Source organism: Ylistrum balloti, unplaced genomic scaffold (genome assembly GCF_031769215.1).
Source record: "Ylistrum balloti isolate Yb309-2 unplaced genomic scaffold, AGI_CSIRO_Ybal_v1 Utg370840, whole genome shotgun sequence".
NCBI lineage: Eukaryota > Metazoa > Mollusca > Bivalvia > Pectinida > Pectinidae > Ylistrum > Ylistrum balloti.
The window spans coordinates 1,736,999-1,759,445 of NW_026782484.1; the positions used below are offsets into that span (position 1 = coordinate 1,736,999).

Consider the following 22,447-nt stretch of genomic DNA (forward strand, 5'->3'; position numbering starts at 1 on the left):
GCTCTGCACAGAAATGTAGTTTCAAACGTCAATGGATATGACAGCGATTTTATGAATTTTCGTAAATATACTTAATCATTACAACATATAAAATCACTTATTTCAACAGTTATTTATATTATCCAACGTAATTATTGAATACATTCAGAAAGTAATTTCGTCGAATTTACGGACGTGTTGGAATACAGCAAAAATGTATGTGACGAGTGTATTCCGGCAATGGCGGTGCCAGTTGCAGGGTAAAATAATGTAGGCCTATGTAGAGCACTCGTGCATTTGTAGAAATGTTGTATCTTTTAATCAGCAGTTATATATTTTGTTTGTTGAATGTTATTGATAGCACTAAGGACAGATTATTTTACGTAAACTTTATTGGTAATTAAATAAATTCATAAGATCTGAAAAAGTACAAAACTTGTAGAATAGGTAAAATAATCAATTTTCTTTTAGAGTTATGCCCCTTCCTTCATAAAGATTGCGTTAAGATTGATCACTGGGCCCTTTTCTCTTTCATTCCTATTACAACACCACAAAGACCGTCACCATTCAAAAACCTCTTAATGTAGGTCATGCGGTTTTGTTTTAAATTTTGCTAACTATTTCCTTTCTATAAAAGTTTTTAAAAGTTTTTCAATGTCTATTTTTAAGATTAAGTGTAAGCATACGTAGTGTTATAAAAGGGGAAACCCCACAGGAAATAGCGTGCATTGGCGGGAAACTGAATAGTTGTTTATCTGCCATCGCCAGGGATCTCACATCAAGTCGACCGCCAGTGTGTCCTAGCCGGTGTTCTAACAAAAGGTAATTTGTCGTTATCTTTGCTGATAAAAGTGAAACGGTTTGGCATGTAAGGTTTACGTATCTACGACTTCCATTAAAGTGATGTCTATCCGCTTGACATATCATGATACACATAAGTATTGGTGAACCACATATTTTGATCCTACGTGTCAGAATTTCACCATCTTATTTTCTGAAAGGTGACGATGCTCTCCATTCTACAAGATGATGCGACGTCTACGTTTGTTGGCCTGATCGGTGCCTCCGTGCTCAAGTATGGATTTACAACATGGCTAGCTTCAGGTAAACCCAGAGTCTACGAGAAGGTCGGGAAAGTGTCTAGTCTACATCTTTACCCGGTGAAATCATGTCGAGGACTGGACATCGAAACGGCCAAATGTACAGCAATAGGATTGCGTCAGTTTGGAGTCACAGACAGGTTTGTTACCTCATCGTCAAATCTTACCTCTCAAATACCTAAATCAGTTAATTCTAACACTACCCTGTCGTGTCACCTTCAACACTGATAATGTCACTTTTACAAGAACAATTACGTCACAACCCATCCTAACACATAGGGATCTACATATTCTTAGATAACTTCTATCTCATTCTACTTTCCCGCCATATCTTGAAGCTTGACCCCATATAACCTGTGATGTCATGGGCTGGCTGAACTATTATTAGGTCTCGAGTAAGGATGTATTACATTATATGGATTCACATGCCCTATATAGATAACCATGCACATTGTCATGTGTTTGACTTGTTAGCTTGACGGCTCGGGTAGCTTCTTCCAGAAATATCTATTATAGGTCATGCACGTGCGCTTTGTGATATATTTATGTTATTTTTTGACATTTAAGTCGTTTATACTTAAGGGAGAACTAATATTTTTGTTGACAAGGTTAGTCAGTGATATGTATGGATGCACGTATTTTGTTATAACTTTTTGGATGGTGATATTTCATGTGAAAAAGACATTCTAATAGCAAATTTATGGTACCTTTCAGATTTTTGTTTAACGAGTTTTATTATTAAAGTATTTCGTATGATTATAAGTCGCGCGTGCCACATATCCGACCAAAACATTTAACATTTTATCATAACCTTATATGGAAAGGAACATTTCCCTTCGCCAGTTCCCATCGTGAATGCCATACCAAACGTTGTACTGCCTGTTATCTAACAGCTTATGATCAACCAAGACATCAAACCATGCATCAATTGTTATGGCGACGAAGATTCATTAAGTGTAAATGTAAGGTCGAGTTTGTAAGAAATCCAAGGAGATTCGAAACATTCTTTGAATCTTCTCAAACAGTGGTTATTAAAAAATTAAAATAGCATCCCACAGAATCGAGAGCTTTCAAAGTAAATACATTTTCAGGGATCTCATTTGATATAAAATTGCTTATGAAATGGAAGAAAAAAATTGATTTTGTCCTTTGAGATTTTTACTAACCACCTGTCAACTCGTTCAGTTTATAGTAATACACACAAGGAGGAACAAAAAGGGGGAGGGATTGGGTTTACCGTTGTCGAAATAATATTCATGCTATTTATAAAGCATTTTGGATAATTTAGTAAAGAGCTTTTATTTTTAAGTTATATGAAAGAACCATTCATGATAACAGAGACCAGAATGATCAAAATATGACGTCACCAGAAGATGAGGGATACCAAACATATATAAATCCTACGTTTTTCGTCTTCACTGTTTAAATGGTTGAAAGCTAATTATACATGTTTTTCAAAGAAAAGTGTAAAAAATACGTCTTAATCCTGATTTTTGTTTATCAGACACTGGATTCTAAGCTCTAAAGACAACAACTGGATTAATGCAAACATGGAGCCAAAACTTACTCTAGTGACTGTGAAGTTGCACGAAGACATGGTGGAAATGACGGCCCCAGGGATGGAACCTCTTCTGGTCCCCTTGAACCCGAAACTCGACAAGACATGGGTCTGCCATATTGGGTAATGTTAGCCTATCAGTTGATTTATCACAAAATCGTTTCTGACGCAAATAACCGCCATCGCTGTTTTTGAGCAAAGGCAATAAATATGAATAACGCACAAACATGAATTCTATTGATAAAAAGTACAAGATCAGATGTTCGGGAAAGGAATTCGTCTCCATGCTCATCAACACCTTCAAAGATGTAACCAAGATCGGCACAAACGAAGTTGATCGGGAGACAAATTCAACATGCGTCATTCTTTAAATTTGTCTTCAGACTAACTCAGTATCCACGGACATGGATAAACGCTGTTGGTTACGTTGTTGGTGAGGATCAGTGCACTGTGACCTTAATAGCCGTAACCTGTAACTGTAGGTTACGTTGTTGGTGAGGAGCAGTACACGTGTGCCCTTAATGATAGCTATAAGCTTTATCTGTTTATGTCAGTGATTTTTAGCAACGGATTACTCGATTTACATCGTCGTTGAAAAATTGAATGACAATGAATCATTGACAAAGCTAAAGTGATGGGTGTAATGGGAACTGGGTTAGGTGTTCTCATAAACCCTTGATAATTATAGCTGTTATTTTTAATGCCTTGATAAATAATATTTGTTGGTTTTTTTCGATAAAAAATTTGGTTTGATGAAAGTATACCGATCAGTCCTGCCTCGTATGGAATTGAAAACAAAAACAACATGAAAATACAAACATGTCTACAGAACTATTATCGTAACTGAAAAAGACACATGGCTACCGTGAATGATGAGTCCTGATGTACACTGATATTGCTAAAGTGTTCCACTTCAACAGCAATACAAGGCACAGAGCCAGGAAATTAACGTTCAAGTTAATGGAGCGGGCACATCTATTCGCCACAGACCCCCCTCTCCCTACCAGGGCATAGTGGTCCCTTGGGAGGGGGGGTTGGGGGGTTGGCTGCACTGGTTATAACTCTAAAAGTTTTATTAGAACACGTGCTGTTTACTTGTAAGCGTTTAACAAGATCTTCAGTATATTTCATTTCGGCCTCAGTCTTCTTTGCTATCAAGCCATATCTTTTGTTACAGGAAAGAGGAGACTTAAAATTGTGTGTGGTTATTGATAAAGTTAAAATGCGTCATATATACAAACAACCACTTAGCTATTTAAATAACTTAATGTAAAACGACAAAAATATTTCAACATCTTATGACATGATATGATGTGTATTCTTGTGTCAAAGGTTGTCATTCGTTACAGCAATGGCCCAATGGCCATAGACACGCTGGATTGCGGTGACGAAGCTGCGGATTGGTTCACCAAACACACAGGACGGAAAGGAGTCAGACTTAACTACTCTCACCCGGATCTGTCAAAACGGGAATCCATCAATTTTAAATATCCATGGGAACATTATGCGCTACCCGGAGACAGGGTAAGTGTACGGATTAGACAACGAACCGGCAGGTTTAAGGTTATACATATATAAGGTGCCACCATTCTTAGACCCAATCCTTCCTTCATTCTACAGTCTCTGAAGCGCCATGTTCCCAGTATATGAAGATGATCAAACCCAGTGTTTCCACCAAGGATTTCATGATAGGTGGGGGTATAGGAAATATAACCGGGTACATATATCTATCGCCAGTTCGGTATTGTCATATAGACGAAGAAAGTTAATAAAACACAAGGCTTCGTTATATCTATATTATTGACCAAGGTCCAAGTTTATCCTATATTATTGACCTAGGTCCAACTATATTCTATATTATTGACCTAGGTCCAAGTATATTCTATATTATTAACCAAGGTCCAAGTATATCCTATATTATTGACCTAGGTCCAAGTATATCTATATTATTGACCTAGGTCCAAGTATATTCTATATTATTAACCAAGGTCCAAGTATATTCTATATTATTAACCAAGGTCCAAGTATATCCTATATTATTGACCTAGGTCCAAGTATATCTATATTATTGACCTAGGTCCAAGTATATTCTATATTATTAACCAAGGTCCAAGTATATTCTATATTATTGACCAAGGTCCAAGTATATCCTATATTATTGACCTAGGTCCAAGTATATCTATATTATTGACCTAGGTCCAAGTATATTCTATATTATTGACCTAGGTCCAAGTATATTCTATATTATTGACCTAGGTCCAAGTATATTCTATATTATTAACCAAGGTCCAAGTATATTCTATATTATTGACCAAGGTCCAAGTATATCCTATATTATTGACCTAGGTCCAAGTATATCTATATTATTGACCTAGGTCCAAGTATATTCTATATTATTAACCAAGGTCCAAGTATATCCTATATTATTGACCTAGGTCCAAGTATATCTATATTATTGACTTAGGTCCAAGTATATTCTATATTATTAACCAAAGTCCAAGTATATTCTATATTATTAACCAAGGTCCAAGTATATCCTGTATTATTGACCTAGGTCCAAGTATATTCTATATTAGTGACCAAACTTATTCACGGATCTTGACGTTAAGTGACGACAGGAGTCAGCATTTTCCTATAATCTGAACAATATAACCACCAGCTGTTGGCTGAAAATGAAGCCGAGGGAAGACCCTCTATGATAGCATGTGGAGAACACTGAAACCTCTCTGAGAGATACACATGGCATATAGAATAATCGGCGTTTATAAAGGAAAGTCGACAGGAAATCATTTAAACTGCGAATAGTAATGCCATAGTTTTGATCTCCCACACGGATAGTTCTGATATTTTTTCCTTTTGCTAATAGATGGCATTTGCGAATTACTGTGCCTACATGATGATGACCAAAGAAAGTCTTAACGCTCTGAACGCGGAACTGGAGACACCTGCGAATGTAAACAACTTCCGGCCAAGTATCATGATGGAGGGATCGTCAGCTTTCGAGGAGGTTAATTTTGTTGTGTCGTTGCTAATATCTCCACATGATATGTGGGATTAGGTGTTATATAATGTCAAAAACTTGCGTGGCATTCCTTGGCCACAATTTAACTTGTTTTAACTGTAAATCACTGATGTTCATTAGTTCGTTTGATGACCTTCCGAAAAAATAAAAATATCACCATCAATTAAAACAAGTTTTCGTTAAGTGATGATTTTATCTAGTTAACTATTAAAATGATTTTAAACATTATTAATTACATTGCTGTGTCGTTCATTTATAGGATAATTGGGATGCAGTGAAGATAGGTACAACCTCCTTCAGGATGATAGACATGTGTTCCAGGTCAGTTCACCAGGTTTTACATAAACTTCCTCCTATTGTCAGTGTGCTGATAAAGCTCCGCCATGATCAGCATGTCTGTCATTATCATTATATATATTAAAACTTTACATAGACAATTTTCAATACTTATCATTGATAAGACACTAATATGGAGAACACACTGAATAAAGCGGTTTTAGTATATAGGTATAAAACAACATACTAGAGAAGATACAATGTCCGTTTGTTATTACTGTCACGCCATGCTATGAGACAAGTATTCGGTAAACAACCGAGGAAATAGGGTCAATCTTCGATGAATTCTTCTGTTCATCAAAAGATGACGGATATGTCCGGTATTCTTTGTTCACTGTAGCGTGAAATTATGACTTTGGTACATTTTTCGCATTATTGAATCTTCTGGCATTTTACGCTTATTTCGAAAAATTTTGAGTTTTATCAGTCGCCTCTTAGATTTCAACAACTAATGGCCATATCATCATTACTGACGAGTTCTAGGAGGACGAGACAGTTGTATAGCGCGATATAGCCGTACACAGTCAGACAAATATGTTGACTAAGCTAATATGAGTTAAACTCGGCTTTAAAATCGTTTTTATATTGTTTTGTAGATGTAACCAGGTCAACGTTGTACAAGAGGAGGGCAAACATTCAAAGGACAAGGAACCGTTTTCTACATTGAGGCGGTTAGTATGTTTATTTCATCAGTGAAAAAATACACTCGACAGAATGTATAGTTATTTCTTTAAAAAAAAAGAGTTTTTTTATTTATAGTATTAACATTTTCTAGAGTACAACATTGTAACTATTTGACACACATTTTCACAATATCTGTTAGAGGGTCACTGTTGCCTCTCGGATTGTCTCCACAGTTTATACACCATTGAAGCCCCCTAATACTTCATCAGATCAAATGAGACTTGTGTCATTTCAGTTTAATATTTGTCTTCTCCAGTGTAACAGGAAGACACCTTAAGTAAATAAAACGTGTACCTGTTGATATTTAGAAGGAAAAGATTGCAATTTTGTAATATTTTTATATATTTATATATATCAAAGTTGTATTGTTTCGTTGTCCAGGATCCGGAGTTTCCCGGAGTATGGTGTCAAACCCTGTATTGGTATCTACCTGGCACCAGATGTGGAAGGGACCATCAGTGTTGGCGACGATGTTTATGCTATCCGGAAGTAGAAAAGTGTCTTGGTGAAATAACAGAATAGGATCACCTCTAGAACTTTTGGAGATCTATAGCGCTTGATGTTATAGACAAGGGAAAATATTTTTAAAAAGCTGTGATTTTACACGATGTTTCAAATGATGGAAAATATCCTGGAGCAATATAACACTGTGATACTGAATGATTAATATGTATAAAAATGAAATAAATATGATTTTCATTAAGTCGAATTTTCTTTATTTTCTCTCCAATTTTATCAAAATGGTAGAAAATACTTTTTAATGATTTCTGTATCAATGATGTAACGTTCCATGAGGCCAAACTAGTAGTCACTGCTGTAAATCCGACTGACCCAGGAGACCAGACTAGTAGTCACTGCTGTAAATCCGACTGACCCAGGAGATCAAACTAGTGATCACTACTATAAATCCGACTGACCCAGGAGACCAAACTAGTGGTCACTGCTGTAAATCCGACTGACCCAGGAGACCAAACTAGTAGTCACTGCTGTAAATCCGACTGAAGCAGGAGACCAGACTAGTGGTCACTTCTGTAAATCCGACTGACACAGGAGCCAAGCTTGTGGTCACTGCTGTAAATTCGACTGATTCAGGAGACCAAACTAGTGGTCACCGCTGTAAATCCGACTACCTCAATAGACCAAACTAGTGGTCACTGCTGTAAATCCGACTGACACAGGAGATCAAACTAGCGGTCACTGCTGTAAATCCGACTACCTCAATAGACCAAACAAGTGGTCACTGCTGTTAATCCGACTGACCAAGGAAATGAAACTAGTGATTTCAGTCAAAAGATTACAAAGCGTAGCCGAATTGACTACATTACATTGTTTCCATCTTGAGTATATTTGGTTTGTAATCTATCTACCATCGCGTCACACTTTTTTCGACTTAAGTGTACATAGGTTTATAGTACATCCGAAAAAGGTGGTCGGATCCCTACCATCACGTACACTACGTACGTCAGTGCTAGTACACTTCACACTGGTTATTTGTAGATGGTCATTTGTCTGATGAAGCTGGCCGTGTAGTCATCGTTACGTCACACTTTTACTGATTGTGTTATAAGAACTTCTATTCTATTTTAATATGTTCCTGATGCTAAACGTCAGATTGACAAAGAATTTCACTCACATGGGGATGTTAAAAGTAAGATATGTGATTTTTGTGGTGTTTAATGTTAATTATGCATTAGAAATATGTCAACACATCACCTACTTTAAATGTTTTACCGACGTGAGATAAATCTCAACCGAGCATCACAACGTTAGCGTTAGGCTATATATTTGTTGGATTATTGATACAATAGGGCCCATGGCAGATGCAGCTCTGGACAAGCTGTGGTATTTGTGTCAGCTTTTAGATATATTTAACATCTTCCTAAGAATGAAAATTGTTAAGGCATATGTAATGTATTCATAGTTACACGGAACATGTTTAAAACACAATGGGAAAGTGTAAATTGTTCATTATTCTTACTATCTATTAAATTGCACGTGATTAGATAACATGTTGGTTAGTATTGACTTCAGTTTTCATTATCTTTTTAAAAAATATTTTTCATTCATTTTCCGTCATATATTACACAAAACATGCATATGAATATATTACAATAGATGATTGACCATCTTAAAATAATTACAACATCTACAGTTTTAGAAAGCTTTTAATCCTAATCGAAAAGCATGATGAGATCTTATAGTAAAAGTTTATGATTGAATGACCATTCTTTTGAAATAAATAGAGAGACATACAACTCATAGATCTTTACCCAAATTTAAACGTGGACAGGGTCGTGGTTGAGTAGATGGTAGCTGGTAAGCAGCACTATAGGAGTTACCGAATAAATTATATTTAACTTCAATTTGAAAATTATTACAACTAATCTCAAAGATGGAAGTCCCATGTGGAACAGTCTAAGTCTTTGACGATAATTTTATATTATGATCAATTACTAAGAGTAAATACAAAATACTATACAGGATTTCATCTTTTCATCAATCAAAAATTGCTTGAAATTCAAATGAGAAAAGGCATATTCTAAATTCAAGGTCACCAAGTACGAAAGAAAGAAACTATTTTCTAATACGTGAAGCGGAATTGACCAAATATGATCCTCCAAATCAGGGAGAAGGTAAGAGGTACACTTTGGATGTCGACCCATCTTCTTCTTCACCAAATTTAACAATGAAAGAAACGAAAAAAATATCCGGAATCAGGAGCATAGTAATTAAATGAAAAAGAAAACATAAATTAATATCTGTAGGATATCATATGGAAAATAATTCAGGAAATTAATCAGCTAATTTTCCTTACAACGAAGTTGACGGAAAAAATACATGGAATCGCATAACCAGTCCCTCGAATATAGGGATATAACATACTACCACGCACTACTGCCTTCTTCCAAAAACTCAATTTGTGAAAGTTGAGTTTGCAAATAAGAGATTGGGTGCTGTAAGCATCAGCAATGCTTTACACCAGAAGTCTGCAGGTTAACATTTCATCATTCTAACATTCCAAACAGAAAAGAAACACACGTGTAAGTTCCAACAGTGACTCCGAGCCCATCGTATCCAAACTATTTAACTTCAAACAAACGCTAAAACAACTGAATGTGGATGACCTAAATGTTAGTCTTTACTCAAGTTGTTCAGGAAGTGTCTTAATTATCGTGAAACCCAAGATAATTATGAATTCTCTTGAAACCTGTCAGAGAATGGATGAAAAGAGTACATGCTGCATTGATTCACTGAATGGGTAAATTCCATTTTGTCCTTCATTTTTCTTGAAAGAATAAGCAGGCTCAAATCTGAAATGGAAACAAAACACAGGTCAGCGTTCCTTGTCCCTCCTGATGTTAAATTCACACCTTACTTGACAGGTATGCCATTGTTCTGTTTGTCGACCATGCAAACTTGTTTCTCAGTTCCTTAAGAGAATTACTCATGTTTTGTTTCCCAGGATGGTATGTCGCCTTTTCTGAAATCAATCGCAGACATTGTACTTTCAAAAGGAACTGAATGAATCTTCGATCATCATGGCCGGAAAGGACCCAAAAACAGTACAACATTTACATAAAAAATTGATTTTTGGAGTTCAGCTGCGCGGAACTTTCTTGAGGAGATTTTTATACAGCATGTTAAAAAAAGGTCTCCTTTGCCAAGCAATTCTATTATATGAGACCCGCTAACAGTTTCTGGCAATTTTGATACTATAGATCGCTGTTCATTAAAAATGTTGCCATCGAAAGTGGTAACAATGTTGGCGTTATTGACTGGATAGCGGAAACAGTTACTCCATGTGATGGACATGCTTATTGTCATATTCCAGCAGAATTGTGTGAAATTTAAACATGGTGGTTTGTTGAAATAGTATTGACTCAATTTTTATCAAAGTGGACTTTCGTTCGAGAGATAAACCCTCTCCGTGTATTTTTACCCAACTTATTCATTATGGTTTTTTTTATAGTCTTGACCCAATTTTAATCAAAGTGGAATTTCGTTCGAGAGATAAACCCTCTCGGTGTATTTTACCTAATTTCAGGAATACCTGAAAAGTACTTAAGATGTTCGAAGGAAAAACATACGCGGTTTCTCGGTTACCAAATGCCATATTATCCTCTGTGCAGTAGTACAATCACACGATTGATAAATGCTTGCAAACACAGACTGGAATAGACATCAACATTTTTATCTCATAGTTCTAGAGCAGCGTCCATATCAGCTGTGTATCAATGTGCTTCTGGCATGAAAACTGCTGGATGGAGAAATACTTCAACGTTCTCCAGATTTATTCAATTAGTAGTTAGGGTATGATGTATATAAATGGACACTTGATATCAAGTCTATAACCCCAGTTGTTAAGGAGGTCATATTCGTGGTTGTGTTTTCATTGTGACTTTTACATAAACATTCATTCTGCAAACCATGAAAAACTATTATATGGATTGTGCATTCTGGTGAACACAACAGTGATAGACACAGGCAAACTAATTATATGCTAGACTTGAGAAAATAACATGTACTCATGGTTTTTAGAATACACTAAACATTTCTTTGTTGAGTGAGTTTTTTGTATTTTGTCCTTGAGCAGTCTTTAAACATCTCACAGAATCGCGTAGTACTAATCAGAAATGGAGACAGAATTTGAAAATTAAATGAATTCTCCTGCAAGCAGTAATTTGATTAGAATCGTCATCACTCCTGCTGTTATTATTAAGACTTGACAATATTTCAACTACATCAAATAAACGGTGCTACTGAAGTGTTCACTCACATGCTGACGTACGACTAACTTCTGACGATGCGCACGCATCTCACGTGATATCTACGTACCATCAGAAGACATAATCCTTTCAGCTTTCAACTTAAGGTAGGTCTCATCTAATTTTCAGCTTTGATTTTTGTTCCTTTTTTACAATCAATATAAGGACATTACCATTACTTTTTATAACCACAACCTGGTTATCTCCACCCTCTCACCCCCCTATATAACCCCCAAGCCTACCCTTCTGGAAACAGTGTGTGTATGTGAGTGGAGGGCGGGCTTAGGTGAAGGGAGCGGGGTTAGTGTGTGAGTGGAGGGCGGGTTGGGGGGGGGAGGGGTGGATGGGATTTAGACTGGAAACAGTTGGTCTGTTCGTAGAAAAGTTTTTAGGACAACTTTCCTAAACTTGTGAACCAATATCAGTGACACAAGAAAGTTAGGGTCCATGCAGGATTTTTCAGCGGATAATTTTGACGTTATGGTAGCAAAGTCACTACTCACAGGTATTTGTGACATATAGCTCATCAGTCCTAAAACCATTTTTTCACGGAACTTGATCAAATGGTATGTTTTATCAAAGCATGTGATCTGACACGTAATGCAGTGGCTATTTTAGAATCAGAGTAAACCAGGGGTGCCACAGAAAGTACTTGAGCGTTCAATCAAAATGAGCAAATTCAATAAATCTACGTATCTACAACTTCCATTAAAGTGATGTCTATCCGCTTGACATATCATGATACAAACACATATTGATGAACCACATATTTTGACCCTACGTGTCAGGATTTCACAATCTTATTTTCTGAAAGGTGACGATGCTCTCCATTCTACGAGATGATGCGACGTCTACGTTTGTTGGCCTGATCGGTGCCTCCGTGCTCAAGTATGGATTTACAACATGGCTAGCTTCAGGTAAACCCAGAGTCTACGAGAAGGTCGGGAAAGTGTCTAGTCTACATCTTTACCCGGTGAAATCATGTCGAGGACTGGACATCGAAACGGCCGAATGTACAGCAATAGGATTGCGTCAGTTTGGAGTCACAGACAGGTTTGTTACCTCATCGTAAACCCTGAATGCCATTACGAATGCTGTTAATCTTTTACAGCCAATGGAGAACCTAGATATCAGACCTCGAGTTTTCTTGAATTGATACAAACAACTTTTTGTGGCGACAGAAGACCCATTAAGTGAGAACCTGAGGTCGACATTCTGTTGAAATTCATGAATATTGAATTTGAATATTCTATTAAGTAAACATTCTTAAATAATACATGAGGATTAAATAAAAAACAGATAGTATGTTCTCTTTTACGGTCGTAGAATTAGTACTTAATTTTTACATTTATTATCTAAAATATTAAGTTTTCAGCAAGTAAAGCCGAATGCTATTGCATCTATTTTCATGTATAAAATGATATCCTAAAGTGGTTAATTAAAATATCACATCAGTGTCACAAAGAAACGATTGTTATCAAAGTGAATCGGCCTGTCACACCTAATCTGAAGTTGCATGTGGATTTATTTTTCATTTTATTCTAATCAAATTTGGGATTTTCGCTTTCTTGTTTCAACACTAACTACATTTGAACAATTTGGTACCAGGTATTAGAACGGTACTTTGAAAATGGCTGTGTCGAAATGGGAATCATGTTTGCTCATAATTGTAGTAGCGGAATTTTTCAAAATGTCTTTCGGGTAAATAACGAATATTTATGACACATTTATGATAACTGAGGCCAGCTTTGTCAAGATACGATGTATTATAAGATGAGGCATACCACACAAATATAAACCCTACGTGAACATTTCTTGGCTCAATTGCTTAAAACATTGAACACTAATTATGTTTCCAATCTGAAAGGTATAAAACACACGTCTTAATCCTGATTTTTGTTCATCAGACACTGGATTCTAAGCTCTAAAGTCAACAACTGGATTAACGCAAACATGGAGCCAAAACTTACCTTAGTGACTGTGAAGTTGCACGAAGACATGGTGGAAATGACGGCCCCAGGGATGGAACCTCTTCTGGTTCCCTTGAACCCGAAACTCGACCAGACATGTGTCCGACGTATCGGGTAATGCTAGTTTGTGATTTTCCCTGAAATTCCTTATTTCTGACTATAAAAAAACTCCGTTGCTCTTTTTTTTTAACCTGAAAGGAAATCATACACAACAGACACATTCAGTCAATCAAAGAGGACAAATAGAATAAGAGCCGGACGAACTTTCTGTTCACCGACCACTTCCACAATGTAATCGAAATCGTCATCTTAGTTCAATCATTTAAATGAGATTCGATTCTTAGATCGAAGTAATGTCTTGTTCTCAAGAGGAGGATCAGGGCAATGCTAAGAAATCACCATTCAGCAATCTGTATCTAATCAAAACTGTTGAAAAATCTTGTTGATTACAGTACTGGTCCGTTAGCTGTAGACACGCTGGATTGCGGTGACGAAGCTGCGGATTGGTTCACCAAACACACAGGACGGAAAGGAGTCAGACTCAACTACTCTCACCCAGATATGTCAAAACGGGAATCCATCAATTTCAAATATCCATGGGAACATAATGCGCTACCCGGAGACAGGGTAAGTTTACGGATTAGACTACGAACCGGCAGGTTTAAAGTTATAAATAAACACTTGTGCTGGTGGTAGGATGTTAAAACATTTCAGCTTTCCAAGAACCAATCCTTCTTTTTTATAGTACAGTCTATAAGTCTGATGTCAAAATTAGTTTCAACCACCATCATTACTATAGAAAATTACGGACGTCTGCTAACACCACCAGTGAAAATATTTTAAGTGTTGGCAGCTACTGGCGGACACCATTTAATTTTCTGATGGTCATCACAATTATCTGGCGGCGGTAGATAACTGAGTGTTGGCCGCCAAATATCTGAGTGGTGGCCACCAAAACACTAAGTGGCAGCACCAGATAACTAAGTGGTGGCACCTAGAAAAATAAGTATTAGCCGCCAGATAATTATGTGATGACCACCAGAAAAGTAAGTATAAGTACTTTCACAAATAGTACTATATATAATACATGATTTAAAGCATATAGCTAAATAAAAAAATTGCATGCTATTTAATTGATTTGTAAAATAATGAATAAAAGACGCATTAATAACGATTTTCTATACAAAATATCAAAGCATGTATTAAATCGCATCATAGAGCTTCTACTCCTCGTCAAGGATGCTAGGGGTCAAAACTGGGAGAAACTAGAAAAAGTCACAATAGGACGAAATATATATATACATGTATATATTATTGTTTCACCCTATATGTATATATAATATATGATCAACGAAGTAATAATTTGACATTTCACTTGTCCGTACTGTCTACTGTCTTTATTATACATTGTGATTTGGATTCAGTACCAATATTGGACCATACCGTCGATATTACTGACTATATTCTATATTAGGAGGTGCACTTACCATATAATTCAATAAATGTCGTCTATTTTCAAGATAAGAATATCTTAAGGATGTACTGCTCTAAGAAATAAGAAGAGGTCCAATGGGCCTACAGAGCTCACCTGGTATATGTATATACCAGGCAAATAGCATGCCTCTAGACCTTTTACTTCACGAGAAGAGTCGTTTAAAGGTTTTAACAAATATGACCTCGAATATAGGTCAAGTCTTTTTTGGCAACCTTTGTCAGGCCTCATCCTAGGAACATATTGGCCAAATATCAAAACATTTGGAATCTTTAAAGGAAAAAGTTGACGCTGGACGCCGCGCCACGGCATAAGCTCACTTGTCCCTTTGGGCCAATATTAAACTTTTGTTTCGCTGGGTTTTTTTTTTATTATTATTTAGATAAGAGAATACATGTGAAACAGGAAACACTTCATTTTCACTTGTTCTCATTTTCTCTTTAATAACAACCATTTTTGTAATTTTCGCGTGAGTTTTAAAAACATTTCATCTGCAATTAAAATTGATAGTATGACACTTGGATATCAAGAAAAAAATAATATAAAAATGCTTGATTAATTCTACATCGCAACCGAAAAAAGAGAATTTAGGTAAATTGTTTATATCCCTTATTTAACCATTTTCTACTTTTTAAATTTTTTTTAAAAGACTTTATTCTTTATTACTTTAAGACTATTTCCTTGATTAAAAAGGAGTCGCTAAGGTTTAATTTTGCATTTTTCATTCAAACAGTATTTTTTCCAATATCGAGAAACAAGCTGAAATATTTGTTTTCTGATCCTAAAATATAGGGTAAGTTGTCCACCAACTCGGCATTTAAGAATTTGAAATCTGTGATTTGTGATGATAATTCATGCAATATTTTAATAAGAGTTATTTTTAAGAATTATTCCGTAGCAACGAGGAAACGTAGATCTTTTTGTGAAATTATTATACCATATAATACGAAACCTCGGACCTCAACATAAATAAACGACAAACCCATAAATCGACAGAAAACCATTTTGAAAACATGACGACAAAAATGTAGTCCACACGCATTTTTTCCCAAATCGTCATATAAAGCGACCCTTTGCAGTTTATAAATACAACCAAGTTTATAGATACAACTATGGATTATAAACTATACAATTACAATTGACATAAAAGATTGGTATGAGATTAACAAATACCAAATAATGTTAAACATCTACAGTAATACATAACAAATCCATAAATCGACATACAATCATTTTGAAATGCGTATGCTTTCGTTTTAATTTCGATCCCCAACACAAATAGTTTGCTGTGACAATAAGATTTTTTCTGCTAATAGATGGCTTTTTCATATTACTGTGCCTTCATGATGATGACCAAATAAAGTCTTAACGCTCTGAACGCGGAACTGGAGACACCTGCGAATGTAAACAACTTTCGGCCAAACATCATGATGGAGGGATCGCCAGCTTTCGAGGAGGTTAATTTTGTTGTGTCGTTGCTAATATCTCCACATGATTTGTGGGATTAGGTGTTATATAATGTCAAAAACTTACGTGGCATTCCTTGGCCACAATTTAACTTGTTTTAACTGTAAATCACTGATGTTCATTAGTTCGTTTGATGACCTTCCGAAAAAATAAAATATCACCATCAAACAAAACAAGTTTTCGTTAAGTGATGATTTTATCTAGTTAACTATTAAAATGATTTTAAACATTATTAATTACATTGCTGTGTCGTTCATTTATAGGATAATTGGGATGCAGTGAAGATAGGTACAACCTCCTTCAGGATGATAGACATGTGTTCCAGGTCAGTTCACAAGGTTTTACATAAACTTCCTCCTATTGTCAGTGTGCTGATAAAGCTCCGCCATGATCAGCATGTCTGTCATTATCATTTATATATTAAAACTTTACATAGACAATTTTCAATACTTATCATTGATAAGACACTAATATGGAGAACACACTGAATAAAGCGGTTTTAGTATATAGGTATAAAACAACATACTAGAGAAGATACAATGTCCGTTTGTTATTACTGTCACGCCATGCTATGAGACAAGTATTCGGTAAACAACCGAGGAAATAGGGTCAATCTTCGATGAATTCTTCTGTTCATCAAAAGATGACGGATATGTCCGGTATTCTTTGTTCACTGTAGCGTGAAATTATGACTTTGGTACATTTTTCGCATTATTGAATCTTCTGGCATTTTACGCTTATTTCGAAAAATTTTGAGTTTTATCAGTCGCCTCTTAGATTTCAACAACTAATGGCCATATCATCATTACTGACGAGTTCTAGGAGGACGAGACAGTTGTATAGCGCGATATAGCCGTACACAGTCAGACAAATATGTTGACTAAGCTAATATGAGTTAAACTCGGCTTTAAAATCGTTTTTATATTGTTTTGTAGATGTAACCAGGTCAACGTTGTACAAGAGGAGGGCAAACATTCAAAGGACAAGGAACCGTTTTCTACATTGAGGCGGTTAGTATGTTTATTTCATCAGTGAAAAAATACACTCGACAGAATGTATAGTTATTTCTTTAAAAAAAAAGAGTTTTTTTATTTATAGTATTAACATTTTCTAGAGTACAACATTGTAACTATTTGACACACATTTTCACAATATCTGTTAGAGGGTCACTGTTGCCTCTCGGATTGTCTCCACAGTTTATACACCATTGAAGCCCCCTAATACTTCATCAGATCAAATGAGACTTGTGTCATTTCAGTTTAATATTTGTCTTCTCCAGTGTAACAGGAAGACACCTTAAGTAAATAAAACGTGTACCTGTTGATATTTAGAAGGAAAAGATTGCAATTTTGTAATATTTTTATATATTTATATATATCGAAGTTGTATTGTTTCGTTGTCCAGGATCCGGAGTTTCCCGGAGTATGGTGTCAAACCCTGTATTGGTATCTACCTGGCACCAGATGTGGAAGGGACCATCAGTGTTGGCGACGATGTTTATGCTATCCGGAAGTAGAAAAGTGTCTTGGTGAAATAACAGAATAGGATCACCTCTAGAACTTTTGGAGATCTATAGCGCTTGATGTTATAGACAAGGGAAAATATTTTTAAAAAGCTGTGATTTTACACGATGTTTCAAATGATGGAAAATATCCTGGAGCAATATAACACTGTGATACTGAATAATTAATATGTATAAAAATGAAACAAATATGATTTTCATTAAGTCGAATTTTCTTTATTTTCTCTCCAATTTTATCAAAATGGTAGAAAATACCTTTTAATGATTTCTGTATCAATGATGTAACGTTCCATGAGGCCAAACTAGTAGTTACTGCTGTAAATCCGACTGACCCAGGAGACCAGACTAGTAGTCACTGCTGTAAATCCGACTGACCCAGGAGATCAAACTAGTGATCACTACTATAAATCCGACTGACCCAGGAGACCAAACTAGTGGTCACTGCTGTAAATCCGACTGACCCAGGAGACCAAACTAGTAGTCACTGCTGTAAATCCGACTGAAGCAGGAGACCAGACTAGTGGTCACTTCTGTAAATCCGACTGACACAGAGCCAAGCTTGTGGTCACTGCTGTAAATTCGACTGATTCAGGAGACCAAACTAGTGGTCACCGCTGTAAATCCGACTACCTCAATAGACCAAACTAGTGGTCACTGCTGTAAATCCGACTGACACAGGAGATCAAACTAGCGGTCACTGCTGTAAATCCGACTACCTCAATAGACCAAACAAGTGGTCACTGCTGTTAATCCGACTGACCAAGGAAATGAAACTAGTGATTTCAGTCAAAAGATTACAAAGCGTAGCCGAATTGACTACATTACATTGTTTCCATCTTGAGTATATTTGGTTTGTAATCTATCTACCATCGCGTCACACTTTTTTCGACTTAAGTGTACATAGGTTTATAGTACATCCGAAAAAGGTGGTCGGATCCCTACCATCACGTACACTACGTACGTCAGTGCTAGTACACTTCACACTGGTTATTTGTAGATGGTCATTTGTCTGATGAAGCTGGCCGTGTAGTCATCGTTACGTCACACTTTTACTGATTGTGTTATAAGAACTTCTATTCTATTTTAATATGTTCCTGATGCTAAACGTCAGATTGACAAAGAATTTCACTCACATGGGGATGTTAAAAGTAAGATATGTGATTTTTGTGGTGTTTAATGTTAATTATGCATTAGAAATATGTCAACACATCACCTACTTTAAATGTTTTACCGACGTGAGATAAATCTCAACCGAGCATCACAACGTTAGCGTTAGGCTATATATTTGTTGGATTATTGATACAATAGGGCCCATGGCAGATGCAGCTCTGGACAAGCTGTGGTATTTGTGTCAGCTTTTAGATATATTTAACATCTTCCTAAGAATGAAAATTGTTAAGGCATATGTAATGTATTCATAGTTACACGGAACATGTTTAAAACACAATGGGAAAGTGTAAATTGTTCATTATTCTTACTATCTATTAAATTGCACGTGATTAGATAACATGTTGGTTAGTATTGACTTCAGTTTTCATTATCTTTTTAAAAAATATTTTTCATTCATTTTCCGTCATATATTACACAAAACATGCATATGAATATATTACAATAGATGATTGACCATCTTAAAATAATTACAACATCTACAGTTTTAGAAAGCTTTTAATCATAATCGAAAAGCATGATGAGATCTTATAGTAAAAGTTTATGATTGAATGACCATTCTTTTGAAATAAATAGAGAGACATACAACTCATAGATCTTTACCCAAATTTAAACGTGGACAGGGTCGTGGTTGAGTAGATGGTAGCTGGTAAGCAGCACTATAGGAGTTACCGAATAAATTATATTTAACTTCAATTTGAAAATTATTACAACTAATCTCAAAGATGGAAGTCCCATGTGGAACAGTCTAAGTCTTTGACGATAATTTTATATTATGATCAATTACTAAGAGTAAATACAAAATACTATACAGGATTTCATCTTTTCATCAATCAAAAATTGCTTGAAATTCAAATGAGAAAAGGCATATTCTAAATTCAAGGTCACCAAGTACGAAAGAAAGAAACTATTTTCTAATACGTGAAGCGGAATTGACCAAATATGATCCTCCAAATCAGGGAGAAGGTAAGAGGTACACTTTGGATGTCGACCCATCTTCTTCTTCACCAAATTTAACAATGAAAGAAACGAAAAAAATATCCGGAATCAGGAGCATAGTAATTAAATGAAAAAGAAAACATAAATTAATATCTGTAGGATATCATATGGAAAATAATTCAGGAAATTAATCAGCTAATTTTCCTTACAACGAAGTTGACGGAAAAAATACATGGAATCGCATAACCAGTCCCTCGAATATAGGGATATAACATACTACCACGCACTACTGCCTTCTTCCAAAAACTCAATTTGTGAAAGTTGAGTTTGCAAATAAGAGATTGGGTGCTGTAAGCATCAGCAATGCTTTACACCAGAAGTCTGCAGGTTAACATTTCATCATTCTAACATTCCAAACAGAAAAGAAACACACGTGTAAGTTCCAACAGTGACTCCGAGCCCATCGTATCCAAACTATTTAACTTCAAACAAACGCTAAAACAACTGAATGTGGATGACCTAAATGTTAGTCTTTACTCAAGTTGTTCAGGAAGTGTCTTAATTATCGTGAAACCCAAGATAATTATGAATTCTCTTGAAACCTGTCAGAGAATGGATGAAAAGAGTACATGCTGCATTGATTCACTGAATGGGTAAATTCCATTTTGTCCTTCATTTTTCTTGAAAGAATAAGCAGGCTCAAATCTGAAATGGAAACAAAACACAGGTCAGCGTTCCTTGTCCCTCCTGATGTTAAATTCACACCTTACTTGACAGGTATGCCATTGTTCTGTTTGTCGACCATGCAAACTTGTTTCTCAGTTCCTTAAGAGAATTACTCATGTTTTGTTTCCCAGGATGGTATGTCGCCTTTTCTGAAATCAATCGCAGACATTGTACTTTCAAAAGGAACTGAATGAATCTTCGATCATCATGGCCGGAAAGGACCCAAAAACAGTACAACATTTACATAAAAAATTGATTTTTGGAGTTCAGCTGCGCGGAACTTTCTTGAGGAGATTTTTATACAGCATGTTAAAAAAAGGTCTCCTTTGCCAAGCAATTCTATTATATGAGACCCGCTAACAGTTTCTGGCAATTTTGATACTATAGATCGCTGTTCATTAAAAATGTTGCCATCGAAAGTGGTAACAATGTTGGCGTTATTGACTGGATAGCGGAAACAGTTACTCCATGTGATGGACATGCTTATTGTCATATTCCAGCAGAATTGTGTGAAATTTAAACATGGTGGTTTGTTGAAATAGTATTGACTCAATTTTTATCAAAGTGGACTTTCGTTCGAGAGATAAACCCTCTCCGTGTATTTTTACCCAACTTATTCATTATGGTTTTTTTTATAGTCTTGACCCAATTTTAATCAAAGTGGAATTTCGTTCGAGAGATAAACCCTCTCGGTGTATTTTACCTAATTTCAGGAATACCTGAAAAGTACTTAAGATGTTCGAAGGAAAAACATACGCGGTTTCTCGGTTACCAAATGCCATATTATCCTCTGTGCAGTAGTACAATCACACGATTGATAAATGCTTGCAAACACAGACTGGAATAGACATCAACATTTTTATCTCATAGTTCTAGAGCAGCGTCCATATCAGCTGTGTATCAATGTGCTTCTGGCATGAAAACTGCTGGATGGAGAAATACTTCAACGTTCTCCAGATTTATTCAATTAGTAGTTAGGGTATGATGTATATAAATGGACACTTGATATCAAGTCTATAACCCCAGTTGTTAAGGAGGTCATATTCGTGGTTGTGTTTTCATTGTGACTTTTACATAAACATTCATTCTGCAAACCATGAAAAACTATTATATGGATTGTGCATTCTGGTGAACACAACAGTGATAGACACAGGCAAACTAATTATATGCTAGACTTGAGAAAATAACATGTACTCATGGTTTTTAGAATACACTAAACATTTCTTTGTTGAGTGAGTTTTTTGTATTTTGTCCTTGAGCAGTCTTTAAACATCTCACAGAATCGCGTAGTACTAATCAGAAATGGAGACAGAATTTGAAAATTAAATGAATTCTCCTGCAAGCAGTAATTTGATTAGAATCGTCATCACTCCTGCTGTTATTATTAAGACTTGACAATATTTCAACTACATCAAATAAACGGTGCTACTGAAGTGTTCACTCACATGCTGACGTACGACTAACTTCTGACGATGCGCACGCATCTCACGTGATATCTACGTACCATCAGAAGACATAATCCTTTCAGCTTTCAACTTAAGGTAGGTCTCATCTAATTTTCAGCTTTGATTTTTGTTCCTTTTTTACAATCAATATAAGGACATTACCATTACTTTTTATAACCACAACCTGGTTATCTCCACCCTCTCACCCCCCTATATAACCCCCAAGCCTACCCTTCTGGAAACAGTGTGTGTATGTGAGTGGAGGGCGGGCTTA

At 35.9% G+C, this 22,447-nt stretch overlaps 1 protein-coding gene and 1 pseudogene across 1 annotated transcript; both read left to right on the plus strand.

The window, feature by feature from the left end:
- The first annotated feature begins 737 nt into the window (after positions 1-737).
- Positions 738-7,384, plus strand: LOC132558971 (mitochondrial amidoxime reducing component 2-like). The gene is made up of 8 exons (XM_060223598.1): positions 738-801; positions 981-1,219; positions 2,584-2,760; positions 3,987-4,161; positions 5,504-5,644; positions 5,919-5,980; positions 6,592-6,666; positions 7,061-7,384. Exons 2-8 carry the CDS (start codon positions 987-989, stop codon positions 7,170-7,172), a joined length of 975 nt encoding a protein of 324 aa, XP_060079581.1. The 5' UTR covers positions 738-801; positions 981-986; the 3' UTR covers positions 7,173-7,384.
- Positions 7,385-12,265: 4,881 nt separating this feature from the next.
- LOC132558974 (mitochondrial amidoxime reducing component 2-like) lies at positions 12,266-18,049 on the plus strand (annotated as a pseudogene).
- The last annotated feature ends 4,398 nt before the right edge of the window (positions 18,050-22,447 follow it).

Coding starts and splice junctions, on each gene's coding strand:
- LOC132558971 (XM_060223598.1), top strand. CDS start 987: ATGCTCTCCATTCTACAAGATGATGCGACGTCTACGTTTGTTGGCCTG. Junction 2,761..3,986: donor ACATGGGTCTGCCATATTGG/GTAATGTTAGCC, acceptor CATTCGTTACAG/CAATGGCCCAATGGCCATAG. Junction 6,667..7,060: donor CCGTTTTCTACATTGAGGCG/GTTAGTATGTTT, acceptor TTCGTTGTCCAG/GATCCGGAGTTTCCCGGAGT.